We start from the raw sequence: 22,491 nt of genomic DNA, 5'->3' as shown, positions 1-22,491 counted from the left end.
GTTACAAAAATTAGCTGAGTCTCAGTTTATGCATGTAAAGTAGGGTTAATATTGTTCTATCTACCCCACAGTTTGGGGTGTGCATGGAGCTGATGCTTAGTGAATGTAGAATGAGTGATTCAACATGTCATCTCTGTGATAAGAGACACCTATATTTTAACAAGAATTTCTTTCACCTAACAGATGAGAGAAATTAAGTACCCAGGCAAGAAGGATCTTGTTTATCGAGTGGAAAATAAAATTCAGGATACCTTTGCCCAGGGGTCCATTATTTCTCTTCTGCTAACAGCTTAATACTAGATATTTTTTAAAAGGGAGTGGGAATTTTTTTGCATGTATTTGGACCAAACTGGTAATGATGGACTTTTCTAATTCCTAAAGGTTTGTGTATGTCATAGATTTTAAGTTTGGTCCACTAAGAATCAGATTTTAGATTGCTTGTATCTTAAAAACTTGTAAGAAAGCAGCAGTGGTGAATGTGAATCTGATACCAAAGACAGCTCTGTAAAGCTAACATCCCCATCAGTTGGTACAGCTGACTGGTCTTCTGAAATAATGGTAGGATAAGATTGTGGCCTTGGAGTGATGGCAAAATTGTTTTCAGCTTAACAATTCCTTGTATTACAAAACTCACAGTCTGACCTAGCTTAACCTATTTCCGCATTTCCACCATCAGTGCAGTGAGGATACCTTGCATATAAATTGCGAGTGCTACCCAGTTTCTTCTTTTCTTGCTCATCTCTTCTTCACCACATCCACCCACTTCTGGAATTTCTCCCACCCAACATTTCCTTAGGCATACAGAATACAGAGAAGGGAAAAGATGCAGGAAGGGTCCAAATGTAACTAGAGTTATATATTTTATTTGAGCCTCATCTCTTTGGAGAAGGGTAAACAGATGAAAGGAGGAAGTTAGAGATGGTTGGACAATATACCCCAGAGGTGTGGGGTATGCAAAGAAGGAAATCTTTCACTAGAATATCTGCTGAAGGTGAAATGAGGTAAGTCTAGATAGGGAATTCAGAGATAATTCTTGGTGTTTAGTATTGTGATCTGGGAGTGAGATCCCAGTGCTGAGCAAGCAAGAGGCCAGCAGACGGAGGAGTCCCAAAACAAGTATTGTTAGTTTGTAACTAGTCTAGGTCTTCTAACCAAGTGAACCCATTTGGGTTAGAAGAATTTGCCCAGGGAATCTGACTCCTTATTCCCAGTTCATTTCCTAAGGATCTGTGGTTTTATTGCCCTTGGGTGAATATGAATTCTTATGTAAATTCCTCCTCTCCAATGACTGTGTCCTAGGCCGATCCTGAGTTGGGGACCTGGGAGGCATAGACTGATAGAGAGGCCAGTACTGCTGCCGAGGATAAGTCTGAGCCCTTGGTTTGGGTTTGGACTTAGATTCAGGATCGAGCTCCAATTCAGGCTCTTGCTCTGGTTCGGGTTCTAGCTCAGCCTCCATCTCACGATCCAGGTCAAGCTCTAGGTCCAGCCCAGGCTCTTGTTCTGACTCCAGCGGGGTCTCCATCTCCAGGTCTAGCTCCGACTCCTCCTCTGTTATTGGTTCCTGAAACATGCTGTAGTCTGAATTTATGTTTTTGGAGACATCTAGAAGATGGCCTGACACTCCATTCTAAAATACACACAATTGGATGGGTTAAAATTTCCAATTAAATTTAACTTTTGAAAAGTCAAGGAATTTCAGAATACAATAGGACTTAAGATACATGAAATCATGAGTTCCTGGCAAAGTAGAAAATATTTCTGACTCACAACTGCTTTTCAACTTTGCACCTTCCAGTTCCTTGTTTACTCCCTATTCTTTAGGCTAACTTCTGATTTCTTTGGCTTTCCTAGCTAGCCTGGATTTCATGGTCAACCATTAAAGCAGAAGTGGTCTTGGCAGCAATCTGAAACATCTTGTCTTCTTGATCTTACTTGTCTTTCCACCCCAGTGTAATTTTGGTAGGGCGTGTAAGGCCCTTTATGACCTTGCCTCTTGCCATCTGCTTTAGCTTTACCCACATCTGTAGTCTCCAGCCTTTGCTCTAGCCTTAAAGATAACCAAAGATGTCTGACTTCTGCTTACCTTTGCTCATGCTGCTCCCTGTGTCTGCCTTGTCCTTCTCCACCTTGTCCACATATGCTTATTCACTGTTCCAAATTCAGATCAAAGATGACCAACCAGGATCAGAACTTCCTTTGTGTTCTAACCATACCTCACACACACCCCTATCACTGTGCCAATAATGTATTGCCTTATTTATTTACAAATCTGTTTCCCCATTAGACTCTAAGCTCCTTGAGGTAAGCCAGTTCCTGGTTTTTTGATAACCCCAGTACCAGGCACTGAGCCTGCCTTATAGCAGATGCCCCACAGGCTTGGTGAATCAGTTTTGCAGAAGCATTCCATAGAATTAACAACTTTCACCTCTCCTGAAACAATTTTTTCTCTTCTACCATATGACATCTTTTGCTTTTCCTCTTTTCTTCCTGGTTGCTTCTTCCTGGTCTATTTGTTATCTCCTCTACTTCTTTTGGACTTCTAAATGTTGGCAAGCCCCAGGGCTCGATCCTGGGGTCTTCTCTTCTGCACCTATGCTCCTTCCATTAGGAAATTTTATTTAGGCCCATAATTTTCATTATTATATATGTGCCAATGACTTTTTGGTTATAACCCTTCCTCTGATCTGCTCGTTCATACACCCATTTCCATTCTGACATCTCCACTTGAACATTTAACAGGCATCTTGAATTTAATACATTCAAAGTAGAATTTGCTCCTCTCTTAAGTTCCCTAGCTTAGATGCCAGAAAAAAAATTGGCATATTCAATACCAAGTCTTAATATAAGTCCTGATAAGGATGTTAGTAGACTAGAAAAACACTTCTTAAAAACAGAGTAAATATAATGTCTATCTTAAGCCAACTGTTACCACTATCCTTTACAGAGATACAGAAGAAGTTTTTCTCATAAAATTCAGGAGTAAGACAAGACAACTCATTATTACTTATGTTGTTCTGGGAGATCTAGCTATTGCCATAATATATGATACTGAAATAAGAATTTTGACAATTGGAAAATAAGGTATTTATATTATTTGTGAAAAATATTTTTCTATCTAGAAAACTCGAGAGAATTAACAATGAAACCGCTTAGGTCTAATAAAAGGATACACAAAAGTGGCCAAATAATTTTATATAAGTGAATAGTTTCCTATAGGTTAGCAATTGCCAGGTAGAAAATATAAGGAAAAAGAATGTTCATTTAAAAAAGCAGTAAAAGTATAAAACAAAGTATAAAGTAGTTAGAATTTGTATAAAGAAAATCACAAAACCTTACTCTGCAATGTTTAAAAAGACTGAATAAATGTGAAGGCAGTCCATGTTCCTAGATAGGAAGAACAAATACTGTAAAAGTATCAACTGTCAAATTATTTCATATTTTTAATGCAATTCTAATGAGAATTCTAATGGGATTCTCTTTGGGGGGAGGGTGGGTGCTGATAAAAGATTTAAAAGTTTGGAAGAATAAATTGGTGAGAATGACTTAGCAGATTTTGAAATAGAGCACGGTGACACGTGACTTCTTAAGCAAAGGCTAAATGTATTACAAAGCTGTATTGAAGCTATACTCAACAATGAAAACACTAAGCTAGAAATAGACTTTAGTTTTCATAAGAATACTTTATAAAAATAGCATTTCTAATCAATGGAGGAAAGACAGCTTATCCAACAGACGAGGCAGCTCAGAATGGTTAGCTGTACAGGAAAAAAAAGATGACTCTTTAACACCACACTGAAATAGCATTCTAACTAGATTAAAGAGTATAACATATAAATACTTAAAATATAAAAATCTAGAAGAAAATATAAACGATTAATTTACTTCCTAAGTGAGATGACATTCTAAATAAAAGGCAAATGGAAAATAAGGTTAATATAGGAAAGACAATGTAATATGTAAAGCAAATCTGCCAAGTATATCATAATTATAAATAAAATAGAGAAAATTCCACTTATAGTAAAGGCAGACTACATAATTCAGACCTCCTACTGAGGACAGCCACAAGAGCTGGATAAAATATTTTAAAACTTCTGCTTGAAGACACTACAAAGCTAACAAACATCATGAAGAACTACCAGGCCAAGATTTGGAAAAGGTGAAACTCTACAGAGGTGAGTCTGGCATTTGGGACCAGTTTTGTAGAAGGTTTTTGATTATCTTGAAGTGGCACATATATATGGAGCAGTGCTTTTGACAACTTTAAGGGCTTAAGAGTTGCCAAAGTTGCATTCCAGGGTCTGTCAAGGGAGGGGCTGTGGCATGCCTTCCCAGAGACTGAGGTTGGGCTGTGGGTCATCTGGAAGGCCTAGAACACCTCAAGTCCTAAAATCAGATCAGTTACCCTGGATTGCTAGTGCCTCCAGGTACTTGGCAAAACAAATTCTTTCCAGAAGAAAAATATCATCCTGGGCCTCAAATTATTTTTACAAACATTTTCTAAATACAATGTCTGGCACAAACCCAAAGATTACCAAGCACACTGGACTTTGATAGTGAAAGGTGGATGTTGAATCTCTAAGGCAGTAGTTCTCAAAGTGTGGTTTCTGTACCAGTAGTATCAGCATTAACCAGTACTTGCTAGCAGTGGAAATTCTCAGGCTCTACCCTAGACCCAGCGAATCAGAAATTCAGGGGATGTGGAGCATAGAGGGGTCCTGCAGTCTGTTTTAACAGCATATTTTGGTGATTCTGATGCATACTGAAGTTTGAGAGCCACAAGAAATCTCCACGCAGAAGCAGGACGACCTCTTGTCAGAAATGTTAAGAGAATTAATGCTCTAGACGGGAATGAACCTAAGAAACTCCGAGGTTTCTTCCAACTGAAAGGTTTTGTGACTCTATGATTTTATAGATGGGAGTAGGGTATAGAGCAGAATAGAAAAAATATGTCCATTGAGGAAAAAGTTGTTCAGGATAAGCAGGGACACATAACCTGTGAGATTTCTCAATAATTAAGGGAAATACATTACTTTAAAAAGAAAGTGGGGCAACTGGCTGACTCAGTTTGTAGAGGATGTGACTCTTGATATCCGGGTCATGAGTTCAAGCCCCACATTGGGCAGAGAGCTTACATAAAAAGAAAAAGAAAAAAAAAAAAAAAGGCCATGTTTTACAAGCTTGGATCTCTTTTACTTCTTAAAGTGTTAAAAAAAGCGGCTCAGTCATTAAGCGTCTTCCTTCAGCTCAGGTCATGATCCCAGGGTCCTGGGATTGAATCCTGCTTTAGGCTCCCTGCTCGGCGGGAAGCCTGCTTCTCCCTCTCCCACTCCCCCAGTTTGTGTTCCCTCTCTCGCTGTGTCTCTCTCTGTCAAATAAATAAATAAATGAAATCTTTAAAAAAGAAATAAATAAATAAAAATAAAAATACTGAAATAGGCCCAAGTCTTTACTTAGTATTAATAAATGGCTAAAAATTCTGGCTTATAGATCATTCTCCTTTGTGTTTGTCAGGTTGAGTAAATCTTATGTTACTACCAATGTAAATGAGAGCCAAAGTGTTAGACTGGCAGGTGTTTACCTCTGCTAGTTCATCAATTCTATTATTCATCCCAAGGGTGGTGTAGGGATGGATTCTGAAGGTATAGCTAGGGGAGATATTTAAAATATTTCATTTAAATATTTAAATAAAAATAAAAATATTTAAATATTTAAAATATTCAGTAACTGGAATGGCCCTGGAACTAACCAAGCTTGCTATAAAGGGATCCTTGAGACCTCTGCTGGGTTGGGTACCACTCTCTTCAGTTGGGAAAGGATCTTGAATGGAGCCCAGATGCCACGGCAGTGGGGGAACTTGGGACTCAGTTCCAGTGCTATTTACCAACTGGTAAGGGAGCCCTTCAATGTCCCAAAGTCTGGCACAGCCATACTCAAAAACCTTTCCTGGACATTGTTCATCTCGACTTAATTGGGTGTCTTCCCCTGCTCACCCCCCACTGCGACGCCTCACGTCATCCAACCTTGTCTGTTTCTGAGTAGGTTTCCTGTATCACTGTCTCAGATTCGTCCACGCTTAACTCGGATGACTCTGGAAACTTCCTTGACAGGGCAAACAGCACAGCGTCGTGGAGAGTGAGAAACAGCTGGGCCTTCGTGATGCCAGCGTCAAAGAAATCATTCTTCTCAAATGCCCTGATCACAGAAGCTACAAACCAAACCCAAACACACACAGGGTCAGACACCTGGGAGGAGAGCGCCCAGGGTGCAAACAGCCCTCTCACAGAGTGGATACTCACAGTGACATCCTGAAATGAGTACCAAAATGTTTGCATTTTGGAAAGCATTGCACATCTGTGGGGAGAGAGGGAGAAGAAAGCAGCGTTAGCGATCTTCACGCTCACGAGGAAAGGGCCTTCGGATTAGCTAAGTTTTAATACCCCTTTGGTCATTCACTTGTCTGGAGTATTTGCACTTCTGCTTTCCAGTTCAGCTCTCTAAACGTTTGATGAGTGGACTTCCATATGCCAGGGAATGTCTAAAGTGTTAGAAATACAGAAGAGAATCACATGTTCTCATGTGGGGCGGGGACTGAGAGGGAGTGTTGCCCATGAGCTCAGGTGGGAAACAGTTCACACCAAGAGATGGTGCTCCTGAGGACAGTGCTAAGACAGGCACAGACACGGGTGTGATGGGAACATACCGGACAGCCCTCAGGCTCAGGAACAGCCAGGTCTTGGTATTATTGTTTAGTGTATGCATGGGACTCCTTCTTCCTGGAATTCACCGAGCAGAGGAGAAAAAAACCAAAAACGTGCCAAGAGATGGTTAAGTGACATAGTAGAGAATGGAATTCAGGAATCCTGAGCCTCATATTCAGAACTCCTCTGCACAGCCCTGCAGTGCAACCGAAGACGGAAATGCCCCAAAGGTAAGACACTGAGTATAACTGAATCTGAAAATGGGGTGGAGACAGGGATGTCTTGGATGGGGGAGCCCTTAACATCAACTTCTTCTGAGCTTTTCATTTTATAGATGAGGAAGTGAAGACCCAGTGTAATTTACTAAACTACCTTGGGTCAGATGGATGGAGAACAGTAGCAAAGCCGGGCTAGAGGACACAACCACGGACAGCCAACCAGAGTTCTTTCTGCTCCCAGAAGTTTCCTGTTGCCTCAAGACCCAAGAGGAGCTGGATTCCCATAAGAGAGAATCAGAGTTCTTTAGGAATAAGAAGATTTGATAGGATCAGAGGATAAAAGAAGGAAAGTCAACTGAAGAGATAGATCTCAATGAAAAAAAAAAGTGGGCACAGTCAGACCCGGGAAGTGAGTGTTTGGGTTGTTTACACACGAGCCATCACCAACGGGAGCAAGAATGAGACAGGGCTGCACATGGACATAAGGTGGCTAAAAAGCAGATACTGAACTTATGAGACATTAGCAATAAAGCTGATATGGCTAGTTATGGGTCTAAACATTGCATAAGGAGAGGAACCACGACTGTCAGAGAAACCAGAGAGGAGGAGAGAAGCCAGGACTCAGGGCCACAGTTTCTGAAGGAAAAGTCGTCCCTGTCCTCTTTACCCAAAGATGCAGGCAAGGTGAAAGGAACTGGGGAGATCCTGTAGGTCGTGGACCAGGCAGCCCCAGGCTTGTTATGTCCTCTTACCACATCCTCACATCTGAGCATCTTTGACAATGTCCACTGCAGAGCTGCAATATCGCAGAAGATTCTCAGTGTGTTTTTTTTCTGTAGCATTCAGACCTGTTCTTGGAAAGGTCTGCAGTGAACTCCTAGGATATCCTAAGAGGGACTGGGTGTGTAGCACAGATGGCCACCTCAGTGGTATTAAAATGACCCACTTTTGAGTTTTTGAGAAAGAATATGCCATGCTTAGAGAACCAATCCCAGTTCAATAGAGTGGTTCATTTTCTTTTTAATCTGATTGACCAATCCCCTCCCCGCCTTTTTTTTTTTTTTAACATTTTATTTATTTATTTGTCAGAAAGAGCAAGAACATAAGCAGAGAGAGTGGCAGGCAGAGGGAGAGGGAGTCTGATGTAGGGTTCAATCCTGGGACCCCGGGATCATGACCTGAGCCAAAGGCCGACGCTTAACCTCCTGAGCCACCCAGCACCCCCTATTCTGGTTGACCTTAAATTGTCTTTAGTGGCCAAGTTTCTAGTGGTCCTGGAGTCACATAGCAGCTGATCAGTGACTAACAGTGTTCAGTCAGGATGCGGGCAGGCACGGGTAGGAGGGGATCCCGGCTCTTGTGAAAGCCTCCTCAGTACTTACCTGTCTTAATGACACCAAAGCCTGTGGATCCACAAAATGGACCATGGAGAAATCCAGGATAATGGTGTGGATACTGGTTAGAAGAGAGCTATCTGAGAAGGGGAGGAATGATCTGTTCCTCCCCTGCTTTTCAGCAATGCCAGGCAGTGGCATTGAGCTGTTTCTAGAGGGGTTATTAGAAAGCCAGGCTTGGTCCACGTCCTCGTAGTTTTGTCTGGGGTTTCTGTGGGAGGTGGAAGATTGGGTATAAGGTACTTGTTCATCAGACATGGACTGGCTCATGTTCATGCTGTCAAAACGCGAGCAGCGGATCAGGTTAATGGAGGAAGAGTCTTGGTCCCGTTTACTTTCAAATCGTTCCGTGTAGACAACCTGAGACAACAGAATTAGGGGAGGACCGTGAGGAGGCTCAAAGAAGGGCGACCACTATGCCATTTCTGTCTACGGACTCACCGCCCTCTCTTGCAGGAAAGCTCCCTGTGGACCAGGAGCTTGGATTTCACTTGGATACCTCATTGTCCCTTTGAGCTCACACCTAAAACTACAAGCCCCATCATTTCCCTCCCAGTTTCCCTCAGTGCACCAGTGACGATTTCATTGTCCTGTGAACCAGACTTAAGATCATCTCTGCTTTATTCCTTCCCCTCCTCCCTGGGTTCTAATTTGTCTCCAGCACCTCCTAACATATTGTCTGAGGTGTTTCTTCCATTGGTCCCTTTCTCAATGCCTCCATCTTTCATCAGACTTCCTTAAGAAGATAGAGGTTACTTGAGCGGGGCTGTCTTTACCTTTTGCTCCTTTCATCCTAATAGGCTTGGAGTGCCTGCCATAGCTTAAGGACAGTACCAAGCACCAGGAATACAACAGTACGCAAGGTGTGGAATGCCCCGCTCCGCAGTCACAGGCATCAGGTTCTGCCTGGGGAGAGGGCATGTGCCCATTCAAAGGATAAACAACAACATAGATAGACAAGAACTATAAGGTACATGGAAAATTTTTTAAAAGTTCATTTGCTAGAGTGGTATAGTTGGGGTGATGTTTCTTCTAGGGAAAAACTGCACAAAATAATATATGTTGTATAGCAAAAAAAAAAAAAAGTGATGTGGGTGGCTAATAAATTATAGTTCAACGGAGATGGGTGTTTCTCAAGAGTTGAGAGTCACTGAGGCCAGGCTTTTGGGGGAACAGCGGAAGACGGGCTCAGTGGCGGGGAGATGCAAGGTCCTCCAGGTGAAAGGAGACCTCTGAGAGCCTTCCCTTACTCTCCCCTTACTCTCCTTCCACTCTACACACTCTTGTCCCTTAAGGACTTTCAAGATCCGCTTGCACCATTGTCTGCCTGAATTTCCGAGGCCTATTACTCGGAGGACCCCATACGCATTTCCACCCCGGTGTCTTTGTCCAACCTTATCCACAGGCTGGGAGTCCTCTTTTTCCCCACCTGACCTAAATTCAAATTTTTCTCTCCTGCCTAGCTTAAGTCCATTGCTACCAGGACATTTGCCTGACTTTTTGAAATCATGCTGATCTCTCTATACCTGATGTCTTAGAGTTGTTAAAATTGAAAAACACAATTCTGAACATGACAGTATAATGTATGGAATGGTTGACTGTCTTACTTTATCAATTTTTCCTTAAACATTTTATTTAGTTGAGAGAGAGAAAGCACATGCATGTGTGTGTGCACACGCTAGAGAAAAAGAGAGAGAGAGAGAGAGAGAAATCATGAGCCAGCAGAGGGGCAGAGAAGCAGACTCCCCACTGAGCAGGAAGCCCAACACGGGAGTCGATTCTGGAACACCGGGGCTCAATCCTAGGACTCTGGGATCATGACCCAAGCCAAAGGCAGATGCGTAACCAACTGAGCCACCCAAGAGCCCCCTACTTCATTGATTTTAAGATGTACCAATACTTTATATGTCAAGAAAGAAAAACAAGTCACTGCAAATTAAATTGTGACATGACATCAATTACACAATGAATTCAAATTTCAGAGAAGTGAAAAGAAGATATACCCTAGGATGGATAATACACAGTAAAAGCCTTGTTCGTCACATTAATAGAGAGCCATCTCTCTAGCCTGACTTAAAATTCCATGTGTTGGGCCCTGACTGGCTCAGTCAGTAGAACATGTAACTCTTGATCTCAAGGTTGTGAGTTCAAGCCCCACATTGGGTGTAGAGATAACTTAAAAGTAGGATCGCTAAAATAAAATAAAATTCCATGAATTGCTCCAAAATAATTCTGTGATTTTGAGGGGCTAAACATGGGTGGGAATAGAGATGAAACAAAATTGACTATGAACTGATAAATCTTAAAGAGGATGGTGGGTATATTGAGGCTCGTTATACTTGTCTCTACTTTTGTTTATGTTCAAAATTTTCATGAAAAATACATTTCTAAAAAAGAACAACCTGGACGAACCTTGACAACATTACTCTGAGTGAAGTAAGCCAGTGACAGAAAGACAAATCCTGTATGATTCCACATAATGAGGGATCTGGAATAGTCAAATTCATAGAGACAGATGGTAGAATAGAGGTAGCCAGGGGCTGGGAGGAGGAGGAAATGGGGAGCTCTTGTTTAATGGGGACAGAGTTCCAGTTCTGCAAGATGAAAAAAATCTGCAGATAAGGGCGCCTGGGTGGCTCAGTTGGTTTGGCGTCTGCCTTCAGCTCAGGTCATGATCCTGGAGTCCGGGGATCAAGTCCCGCATCAGGCTCCCTGCTCAGTGGGGAGGCTGCTTCTCCCTCTGCCTCTGCTCCTCCCCCTGCTTATGCTCGCTCTATCTCTTTGTCAAATACGTAAATAAGTAAAATCTTTAAAAAAAAATCTGTTGATAGAAGGTAGGGATGGTTGCAGAACAAGGTGAATATATTTAATACTATTGAACTCTACACTTCAAAATCGTTAAGATGGTAAATTTTATGTGATGGGTTTTACCACAATAAAAAAGAAAAAGAAAAAAGAACTCCCTGAGGACAGAGACCCTTCAAATTCGTTTTCCTTTTTCAAAGTGTCACAGTTCTGGGTGCAGAGTAGAAGCTCAAGAAATACTAGGCAATCCTATTCTACTCTAAAATATATTTGCTGATGTCCTGTAAACACCCGCTATGATGCTCAGTGCAGCGTGGAAACAAAAATTAGATAAAGTGATATTCTGTCCTCTTGGGAAGGGAATTTGGTGTTTTCAGGGAGTTGAGTAGAACCTATGCTCCATTAGGGTATATGGGAGTGAGAATGGGTGCTTAGTGTTTGCAAGGGCCTACATAGGAGGGGGACAGGGGTGTTTCTGTTGAGGGGAGTAAAGTTGTGTCTGTGTGTGCGTGCACACACACGTGTGTGTGTACACAGAACTGCCCCTCCAGAGTATTGGTATAGACTGGGTGAAAGGTCCCAAAGCTACAAATGAACTGTGTGGAAAGGGAATAAATATTAGATGAAGGGAATTAATTTAGACCACGTCCGAGTCAGAAATAATGAACACTTTGTAATTCATCAGCTAAAATAACCTTCAAATTTCCATCTATGCTTATCTGCCCTCCACACCCCATCATCATCTCCTTGGTCACAGGCAGACATCAGGAGACCCTGGCACATCCTTGGGAACCCCAGCCACCGCGACTCTGCTGCCCTAGTGGGAATTAGAAACAATCTTTTTTTTTTTTTTTTTTTTTAAGAGGGGGGATGAGGAGCAGAGGGAGAAGGAAAAAGAGAATCCCAGGTAGGCACCACGCCCAGTACAGAGTCTGACTCAGGGCTCGATCCCACAACCCCAAGATCATGACCTAAGCCAAAATCAAGAATTGGATGCTTAACCAACTGAGCCACACAGGCACCTCTGGAAAACAACTTCTAAGTCACTTGTTTTCAGAAATCTAAAGCCAGGCAGGGAAAACAGGTACAACTAAGATCTTACTATCAATTTCAATACGCAGAGTGTACTCCCTGTGCTCAGATTACTCACTGGCCATTGAGTAGGGACTCAGCCATCTCCTCCTTCCTACTTAGGTCAAGATCTAAATCTCAAAAGGGGACCTGTGTCTTCGTTTCTGAGTAGAAATCTTTGACTTCCCATTACCCGAGAGCCCATCTCAGAGCTGAAATCCCTGAGGGGGTTTCAATTTTCTCTCCTTCTTCTTTTTAAAGGACTAGTGCATGTCTTTATAAAATGTGGGGAATGTTGTGCAGAAAGGGAGAGAGGCTTCTAACCCTGGGTGATGGCTCCACTTCGTCACAGTTGCAGAAACAATGACAAATCCTTTCTTCCTGTGGGCCTTCTTCACTTCGACTAAACAGACGGAACACTTCTTCTTCTTTAAGCGGCACCCTTACCATTTCAACCTGAGAGAAGTGAGAGACGTTGAGGTCAGATGGTGAGTGGGTGAAGAGAGGGGCCCCTGAGGGTGGAGGGAGCCGGTGGAGAAAGGCAGGGGGGGAGGGCGGCCATCACCTCTTTCAGCAGCTTGCGCTTTAGATCATCAACGTTGACAAAAGTGATGGAGTTGCAGCACTGCAAGATTTTCACCCCAGGAATGTTTGTGACCTGCGAGACAGATGTGACATGGAGGGCGATTTCTCAGCTCTTTTTTGGAGGAAGGAAAAAAAAAATCTCTAGAACCCCCTGGAGAATCTGTATTCTTCTTTATGAGAGGCCAGAATTAGCAAGTTCTTTCCGCCCATTTTCATCCCCTGCTTTTCCTGCTTTCTTCTCCCCCCCCCCCCATTTGCTCCTTTCTTTTTCTTGGCCTCCCTCTCGCTAGGGGACATGATCCTTAGCTGGCTACTGCACTCTAAGGATCTACCTGTTTATGTCACCTGCCTCTGCCTTTTTGCCTTCCTCTCCCCGCCTTGGGAGGTGTTGTTGCAGCCAACAACAGCAAAGGGATTTTGTAGAAAAACTAAGCAGCGGGCCTGGTCTAGCCCATCCTTTGGGCAAAGGAGTGGGATTGATTTGGAGTCTTACCTCCCGATAGTCACTGAAGTTTCTATATATGTTGGTGTTAGGGATCTGACCCAGGAGGAGGATCTTAGTTCTGAAAGGAAATGTATTTGCTTTTAGGTCGTAGTTGCCTTACCTCACCATGGCCAACCTCCTGTTACCTGAGACAAAGTACCTGTGTGACTGAACAGTGATGATGAAGAAGGCAAAAGCTACTGAAAGAAGTAGACCAACATCCAGTCCCAGGAAAATGGCAGATGTGAATGTCACCAACCAAATAACCTTATGGAAGAGGGGAAGAAGGGAAAAGGAAGACCATGACAACAAGCAGAACTGAGAAAACCACCAGCTCTATCTCTCAAGCCCCTCTTCCCCACTCCCTCCTGATACCTAGAACTGATACCTAGAGCACAAATTCCACAGCCTTATGGACTGACACCATCACAAAGATTGGGTTCCAAGGCTGTCTAGCAATTCTTGTAGGCCTTGGTCATTTCTCTTTTCAATTCTCTCTTGAAATCTCATGTGCAAAATTGGGATAACAATATCTACTTTATAGGCTCTTTTGAGATTAGAAATCCTGGTCCCAAAGCAACCCAGAATGCTCACCAAATGAACAGTAATTGCTATTTTAAGACCTATCATGGTTATGGTGAGCCTTTAACAACATGTCAAGCTCTTATCCTAACACCTTCTCCATTACTCTCAGCAGGCGACCTGACTCATCTTCACAGAGTGGATAGGCTCAAACTCCCTTAAATATTTCCTTCCCCCCTTCACTTGCCACTTGTTAGTATCCATGCTTAACTTTCCCTCATTCTCTTCACTCCAGTTGGAAGTTCTATCCATCCTCAAAGGTCAAGAAGTGATATCTGTGTGCTGGATCATATCCTCTCTTAGATCCTCTGAGACCTGGATCCCAAAACTATCCCCTTTCATATCTCTTTGCCTCTATTGGGTCTTTCTCCTCTCATGATATTACATCTGTCATCTTTATTTTTTGCTGTTTCCCCTTTATGTCCCCAGTAGTGTGCTCTAGAAGGAGGGAAGGTGCTCCAACGTTTAGTGTGCCTGGCAAGACACTGCCTTCTCCCATCCGAGTACTAACCAGGCCCGACCCTGCTTAGATTCCGAGATCAGATGAGATCGGGAGCATTCAGGGTGGTATGGCCGTAGACGACACTGTCTTCTCTTAGTAAGATTTGTGCCTCTTATCCTGGAATGTGTTCACACTAACCGGATTAGAAATCATTCAACTGTGTCATGGATGACAAATCCTTTTTACTAGATTTGCATCTACCCGTAGCCACTTAATTTCTTTTTATTAATTTTGTGTCATTTTGGAATGAAGTCTCAGTATTTCCATGCACCAATAACCTTGACTCCCCCCCCCTTTTTAAGCTAGAGTATTAGTTATCAAAGAATTGCTAGTGTCCTTCACCTTGATCTCTTTTGCTTGTTCTTGTTCCCTCTTGGCAACCTACCCCTCTGTCCTTCCCTATCTCAGCCAGTGTATCTCTACTCACACAGTCATATTGATTCTGCCTCCATAGACTGGGTAGGTTGTAAATGGTTTCAAGGTAGGGTAGGATGTTGCTCAGAATAATACCAGCCAGGACAGCCTATAGGGAAAAGGGAAACCCTGCTTCATTTTCCCTTCAGAGGTAGAATTCCCAGTTCTTCACAAAGGAACCACAAAAAAGTCAGCCATGCTGCTCAGAAATGTTAAAAATCCTCAGGGCTTCAAGGCAGAATCTAACGTACTTTAAGAAACATTTTTAGTTTTCATGCAGTCCCTGCACTAGCTTACCATTTCTTAGCCATTTCCTAGCCATCTCCTCTATATACTCTGCTTGGGAATTAGAACTGATCCTATCACCAGGAATGGCTGGGTCTAAACTCACTCTGGTTTTCTGAGATTACTCAGTGATCAGTGGACTCAATAAGTCAGCAGAGGAGGGATAGGTAAAGAAAAAGTCAGCAGAAATCATTTCTTTTCCATCTTCATCTTCTTTCCAGTCAAGAATCTCTAAATGTGGGGCACCTGGGTGACTCAGTAAGTTAAAGCCTTTGCCTTTGGCTCAGGTCATGATCCCAGGCTCCTAGGATCAAGCCCCACATCAGGCTTTCTGCTCGAAGGGAGCCTGCTTCCCCATCTCTCTCTCTGCCTGCCTCTCTGCCTACTTGTGATCTCTGTCAAATAAATAAATAAATTAATTAAATAAATGAAAAGATGTTTAATTTTTAAAATTAAAAAATATTATTAAAAAGATTTAAAAAATATTTTAAAAAATGTTGCCTTTCTGAATATTAAGGTAAAACATGCTCATGTATAAAGAAAGAAGTAGACTTACATATAGTTTCCATCATCCAAGAGATAATCATGCTTAACATTTTGGTATGTGCTATATATTTTTTCACATAAAATTGGAATATTGAAGATACTATTGTGTATCATATTTTTAAAAATATTGTGTCAGTCCTCTTGCTAACTGGTTGAGATCCTAGCCAGGATGCTCCACCAACTACTCCAATAAGAATTTTATAACAAGTTATCCAAAATCTATCCCCAAGGAAGGGCTCATTCATAGTTTAATGCTCATAGAGCCCCATTATTACAGCAGTTTGGATATTCTACTGATCAGTTGGTGTTCATATCTTCTCAACCAGAAACATCCTAACCAGATGCTATAAAAATAATGTGAGCCAAAAGCAAGGCATGTTCTTTTTCTAATATATGTATAATAAAGGCGGGCCTTGGTGAATTCTGACAGATTTTTATTTGTTTGCAGTTTTAAAGAATTCTGATTCTTCTAGCTATACAGAAAAAAAGACAAAGAGAGAGAGAGAGAGAGAGAGAAGAAAATCCCTATTCAAAGTGAATTAGTGAGCGGTTCTCCTAAAATAGACTCTAAGAGTTAATGCACCTTGCTATAGAAGCTACATTCTGGAGATGACTTCTGGTAGGAATCAGAGGACAGCTTGTGTGATAAATACAAGCTTAATCCCACCTTCCATGCATATAGATTCTGGGGCTGAGTTCCAAGATCTCTGAATCACAAGAGCAGAAGGCAGCAGGAACCTTGAGGTAGTCCTGCTCTCCTGAAACCTGATATTTACCAGGTGGGATGGAGGTGTTCAAAAGCATGGGGATATTTGCAACCACTCCAGCTTGTAATCAAGCTGCTCCCCCTAGTCATGAAATTTCTTCCCACCTCCCTTAATACTATCTAAACATGGCGAAAGGGAACATTAAGGAAATTTACAAGGAAATTATGGTCACTGAGCACTGATCTGTATTGTAACTGAGAACAAATTGATGACAGTCAATCATTAATGCTCCTGGCATTTCTAAATGCAGGGTGATCAGTCTCTCACAAAGGGAAGAAATGGCAAGTATATAGAGGCGCCCCAGCTGAACAGGGTTAAAACCCAACTTTCAGAACCTGCTGTCTAGTGTAAACTCATCACAAGGCAGAAGGCAGTAATAGGGGGATTGAGTTCATACGAATGCAGAACAAGGCCTTCTGGAAACAGCTTAGGAAAACAGATGGCATGAATATACAATGAGTTTCCAAGCCTGAGTCGGTGAGGGGCGTTCTGGCATCTGAAGTCTATTTTGGTCATCTTTAACTAAATCCTTACTTATAAAACTTACTTTATAGCTTAAGCAGGAAAAAGAAGATTAATGAGAGTGAGAAGAGTGACAATAATACCTAATAATTCTTGTGCACTTATGATTAGCTCAACGCTGTTCTCTCTATATTACAAACATTACTTGATTTAACTCCCAATCTTGTGAGGCAGATGCTATTATTTTAAAGGGAAGGGATGTGAGCTAGGACAGGGTCACCCCTGGGGACAAGGTGAATGCCCCGCCAAGACACAATCTGGAGATCTGATCTTTCCCCACTTGGTTATTTATCAGTTCTACTTACATTTGGCATTTCATGGAAAAAGTGTCCCACCTTCACCATCAGGAGCAGCATCACACCTGCGCCTACCAGAGATGCAAACTGAGGAGACAGAGCCAGTTGGAGAGAGACCATCAGGAACGTATTGGTCCCTGTCTGCAACTGAGGCCTTCTGCTTGGTGAGAAGCGTGTTGTTTTTTTTCTTAAAAGGAGTTGAGTGTAACCATCCAGCCTAAGTGCATTTTTTGTTGAGCTGACATTTTCAGGTTTTGTCAAAGCGCTAAGCATACACTAGGTACTCAAGAAATACTTGTCAAATGAATGCATGAATGCTTTCTGAAAAGTGCTAAATTGTCTTGGCTATTTGAATCTTTAATGCCCTAGCTTTGCGCTGTGAAATCTGGAGTCTTCTAAGGTCAGGTATGCATTCCCTCCCAAATTTAACTCCTCCTGGAACATTCTAGAAAAGCCCTAGTAGACCCATTACTGTCCACCCTAAAATCCCAACCCCTCCATTTCCCATATCAGTAAATATCTCCCTCCTCACTCTCCTGCTTGGAGCTTGGATAGCTAGCTTCCCACGAAACAGCGTTAGAAATGCTCCATCTTAAAAATGCAATGATAATAATTTCTGATGTTCCTCAGTTTTTCTCTGCTTCATTACCATTAAAAAAAGTTACAAATGTGAGTCAGGGCTGCAGAGAGCAGCTCTGGGTCCTATGCTAGCTGCATGACTCTGGGCTCAGTGTTGCTTGGTAAGCAGGGGTTCTGATTGGCAACTACAGATAGCAAACTGAGCCACACAGTTCCCTTTAGAGTCTCATGGCTCTCTGGACAGAGTCTTGGACTCAATATGTCCTCCATGGATAAATCTCCATCGTTTAAACCTCTAATAACAAAAATGGATAAAAAAAAATATAATCTCCCACTGTGTTGGGGGATCTGTGTGGGGAAAGATAAAACAAACCACTGATCAGAACTATGGCCCAAACAAGCAAGATCTGAGGGAGTCCCTCAAAGCTAATCCATTAAGTGACAGATCAGCAATGATGCTGAAATTTTTCTCTTCGTTTCTTAGGAGTGGAAAGAAAGAAAGAAAGAAAAACCTTCTTACTGGATTCCCTCTCTCTGCTCACTGCTATTTGCTTATAAATGCATCACTAAAAGTAAAAGCAAGGAAAGCAATTTCCTGCTTCCTTCTTTCCACAATGGTTGGGTTGAAAGGAGTTTGAGGAAAATGGGCCACTACAACTGAAACTCAGGAAGTTCTGCGGACACACATTTTATACCCTGTGGAACTGAAACAGGTAACTGAGAACATGAGCTTCTCCAACCAATGTAGACATCAGGCTGTTGCCGGATCTAGTCTAATAAGGGTCTTGCATCGGGTGGTCTTCGTTGGCACTGTAGAAAAACTACTTTGATCAGCACAGGAAAGTACACCAGCACTTTTCCTTCCTACCACTTCTTTTTTCTTGCTGTTTGGTTTGTTTTTGTTTTTGTTTGCCTTGGTCTTTTTTTTTTTTTTTTTTTTTTTGGCATTCCTGGATAGGCTTGACCTACCTCCCACTTCTTTTCTCCAAGTTCTTCTGATTGAAGGAAACAAAGATAGGCAGATGCTAAAAAAAAAAAAGCTGCATAAAACCTAGATTTAAATGAGTACAAATCCGACACTGAATCCCACAAAATTTGCTGCTGAGAGAGGGGTGGGAGTCCTGCCAATAATTGTGTCTCCCTGGCTGCACACGCAAAGGAGCAGACTTTGGGATCAGAGAGTCATCCTTGGTGGCATCGTGCCATCGAGGATGCTTGATGGCTCTCTGCATCTCAGACTCAGTGTCTGAACAGGGTCTAAAGACAGCAAGCATGTAGAACTTTACATCTCATGCATATTTTGCTATTCTGCTCCCATTTTCCATCTCTTTCCCAGATTTTCTTGAACAAAAACTGACTCTGCTGACTCTGCCTTTTCTTTGGGAATTCAAGGCACTGTGAGTTCCCACAAGCCACAGCCACTATCAACATGCAGACCCTCAGACACCAACTACTCCATACACAGTGGGTTCCACAGAGTTGACGAGCACATTGCCAAGTACTGGCCCAGGCCGTGGGAACTTGGGGTAGAAGCTACAATTTTTAACTTCCTAAGTGACAGGGGCTATGATAGGCACTATTACCATCTAATTTAATTCTCCTAACTGAGAAGTTATCTTTAGCCCCATTTTACAGATGAGGACTACAGCCTCAAAAAGCAAAAGTAACTCACCCAAGTTCACCCATGTAGGAACCACTGAGTCAGGTTCCAATCTATCTGACCGGCTGACTCCAAAATCTAGGCTCTCTCCAACTGGCCCATTTGCTTCCTCTAAGAAGAATACAATACATTTCTTTCTTTTATATCTCCTTCTTTTCTTTCTTTTATAATAATATTTTTTTTAAAGCAGTTCTGAGAGTCTGGGGACATGGCTAGAAGAAGGATAGAAGACTATTATGAAATCCCCTCCTTGGAAAGCAGGGAACAAGGAAAGGAGCCCAATCAAGGAGAACATGGAAATCCAGTGGTTAGAATGTTAGAATGAGGGGAGCCGGACGATGGAGTGGGGGACAGTCCAACTGACCACAGGTCTGGGGCTCTTCATATTCCCTCTGCCCTGGCCTGCCAACACTGAAATCCAAGGCTTGGCTGGAAGAACCAATACATTTTGCTGTAACCAGGGAAGATAAGTGGGTTCTAGACAAGGGAAATTAAGTGAAATTTAGATTAAAAAAAAAAAAAGTGGCCTTTGGTGGCAGGTCATGTCTGAGAGGTATAGAGCCTGGCCCCTAGCTTCTCCTCCCAGAGTTCTGAGGAACTTGGAAGAAATGAAGGCATTCCCAGGCAAAGTGACTCAAAAATCCCCAGAGAGGAGGGATAGAGAGAACACCCCACTGCTGTGGGATGAAGAGGGCTGAATGAATCTCAGAGGCCTTTGCTTGTCCGGATTAGAAACTCAAGAGTGGAGGCTGGAGATCTCCAGTGCCTCCAGAGCCAGGGGCCAACTAACATTCTCTGCTCAAACCTTCGATTTACTGGGCAAATTAGGGTCTCAGGGAAGGGTTGACCAGGATCCCTAGGAGAATGCCCGTCTGTGAAGCATCACTATGCCACAGGGAGAGTCATTGGTAGGGACAGGAGAACAATGCAGCAGCGGCGGCAGCAGCAGGAGCAGCAGCAGCAGCAGCAGCAGCAGCAGCAGCAGCAGCAGCAGCAGCAGCAGCAGCAGCAGCAGCAGCAGCAGCAAATAGATGAAAGCCCCAGGCTGCCTCTGAATTGGGTGATTTTTCCGACAGGCTAAATGCAACTCAAGCTGAACTGAAGCCTTTCTTTCCTCCTAGCTATACATATCCTAACATACCTTCTTTTCTCTTTCTTTCTCTCTTTCCCTTCCTTCCTTCCTTCCTCCCTTTCTTTCTTTCTTTTTTAAGATTTTATTTATTTATTTGAGAGAGAGAAAGAGAGAGACCAAGTAGGGGGAAGGACAAAAGGAGAGAGAGAGAATCTCAAGCCGACTCCCTGCTGAGCACGGAGCCCAACAAGGGGCTCAATCCCAGGACCCCGGGATCATGACCAGAGCTGAAGGCAGCTTCTTAACTGACTGAGCCACCAGGCACCCCAGTCCTAACCTTCTTTCAATAATCTACAGAAGTCCACTTCCTCCATCCATCTTTTTCTTGTATTTATAGATTTATGGCACTTTTTATTTTTATTCTTTTTTATTATGTTATGTTAGTCACCATACAGTGCCTCATTAGTTTTTGATGCAGAGTTCTATGATTCATTGCTTATATATAACAACCAATGCTCCATGCAATATGTGCCCTCCTTAATACCCATCACTGGGCTCATCCATCCTCCCCCCAAAACCCTCAGTTTGTTTCTTGGATTTCTCTGATTTCCCGCCCTTCACTTTTCCCTTCCTTCTCCTAATGTCCTCCATTCTATTCCTTACGTTCCACAAGTAAGTGAAACCATTTTTTTATGATAATTGACTTTCTCTGCTTGACTTATTTCACTCAACATATTTATACGACTTACTCTGCACTTAATGTTACTTGCCCTGAGATTTAGTTTTTCCAACTGTGTGTGTTGTTTCTCCCCACATGTATCTTACACTTACCTACTGAATATACAAGGCATGTTGTTAAAAGTTAGTGGAGACTAATGTCTGGGATGGCCGTTTCCTCTTCTTGTCATGAAATCCCCTCCTTTGAATTGAATGTTCGTACACATGTGCAGAGAACATTCTTCTTTTTTACAGAGCCCACCTTCCTTCTTTCTGCCCAACAGTGGTGGAAAAGAGCTACACCTTACAGGCCAGCGTGTCTGGCAGAACGTGAAGTGACATGACATGGTCTTACTCTAGACTCAAACTCTTGACCCTGCTAAGTTTTATTAGCTTTGATCTTATATTTCACCTGTATCTACCGAGGGTCGGGGACACTTTATCTTCCCCTGTTAAAGTGTAGTGTCCATTCTCCGACACTTAAGGTTCTATCACGTGTCTGAGACCTAAGCTCATTGTTGACCTCTGTCACTGTTTCTCTGCCCTCTGAACACTGACCCATTCTCTGGGCTTACTCCAGTTTCGATTCTGATAGTTCTCTGACATTTCATCATGCTGCAGAGCTGAGCTGGGACACCTCCCATGCAGTAGAGCTGGAATTTCTATCTAGTCAGTTCAGAACCTATGGACATTGGACATACAAAATCTCATGCCTGCAGTTAGACAAAGAGCTGGCCTTTAAAGTCTTCTCTACCATCATCCTCCCCTTTGTTCTCCCCTCTGACCCACACATTTAGTTTACTAATTCAGCATACCTGAAGAGAATCTGACCCAGATGATTTGCTTATATTCCAAGGCAGACTGGTCATAAATTCTCTAGGCTCATCTAGACAAAGACCTTACTCTCTATCATGAAAGCCTCTTGCCATGTGCCTTGGGGAAACTAGGAAATTTTCTAGTTCTGCACCTCGTATGGGGAGAGATGTATTTTTGCTTTCCCAGATGAGGACTGGGCATATATCTTTCCATGGAAAACAATGTTAAGAGGTGATGGTTAGTTTACCTGAAATATTATTCTTTGGGAGAGGTTACATGAAAAATGGGTCTTTATGGGCTAATACATAGAAACTTCTCACATAGAATAATATTTCTACAGAAAATGACTTATAAGTTCTACATTGGCAATAGTTTTTGAGATAAAAGTCCAAGCAAAAATTTAGGCAAGCGTGAAATCCAAGTTGCTCTGAGAGACCTTCCCTAACAAACATAACATTAAAGCAGCAGTATGGGG

At 42.5% G+C, this 22,491-nt stretch overlaps 1 protein-coding gene across 1 annotated transcript in view; it reads right to left on the bottom strand.

Moving 5' to 3' along the window:
• Window positions 1–796: 796 nt before the first annotated feature.
• The window catches only part of SLC26A8 (solute carrier family 26 member 8), a 77,633-nt gene continuing 55,938 nt past the window's right edge, over window positions 797–22,491 (bottom strand). The window contains exons 11-20 of the mRNA XM_046006496.1: window positions 17,182–17,259; window positions 14,770–14,865; window positions 13,419–13,525; window positions 13,268–13,337; window positions 12,755–12,847; window positions 12,514–12,645; window positions 8,302–8,673; window positions 6,300–6,354; window positions 6,024–6,208; window positions 797–1,630 (exon numbers count right to left, since the gene is read on the bottom strand). Coding sequence (XP_045862452.1) covers window positions 1,220–1,630; window positions 6,024–6,208; window positions 6,300–6,354; window positions 8,302–8,673; window positions 12,514–12,645; window positions 12,755–12,847; window positions 13,268–13,337; window positions 13,419–13,525; window positions 14,770–14,865; window positions 17,182–17,259 — 1,599 coding nt within the window. The 3' untranslated portion in view covers window positions 797–1,219. The remainder of the gene's footprint in view (window positions 1,631–6,023; window positions 6,209–6,299; window positions 6,355–8,301; window positions 8,674–12,513; window positions 12,646–12,754; window positions 12,848–13,267; window positions 13,338–13,418; window positions 13,526–14,769; window positions 14,866–17,181; window positions 17,260–22,491) is intronic.

Source organism: Meles meles, chromosome 5, assembly GCF_922984935.1.
Source record: "Meles meles chromosome 5, mMelMel3.1 paternal haplotype, whole genome shotgun sequence".
Taxonomy (NCBI): domain Eukaryota; kingdom Metazoa; phylum Chordata; class Mammalia; order Carnivora; family Mustelidae; genus Meles; species Meles meles.
Note: the sequence above shows the minus strand (reverse complement) of the source record. Positions and strands in the feature narration are given on the sequence as shown.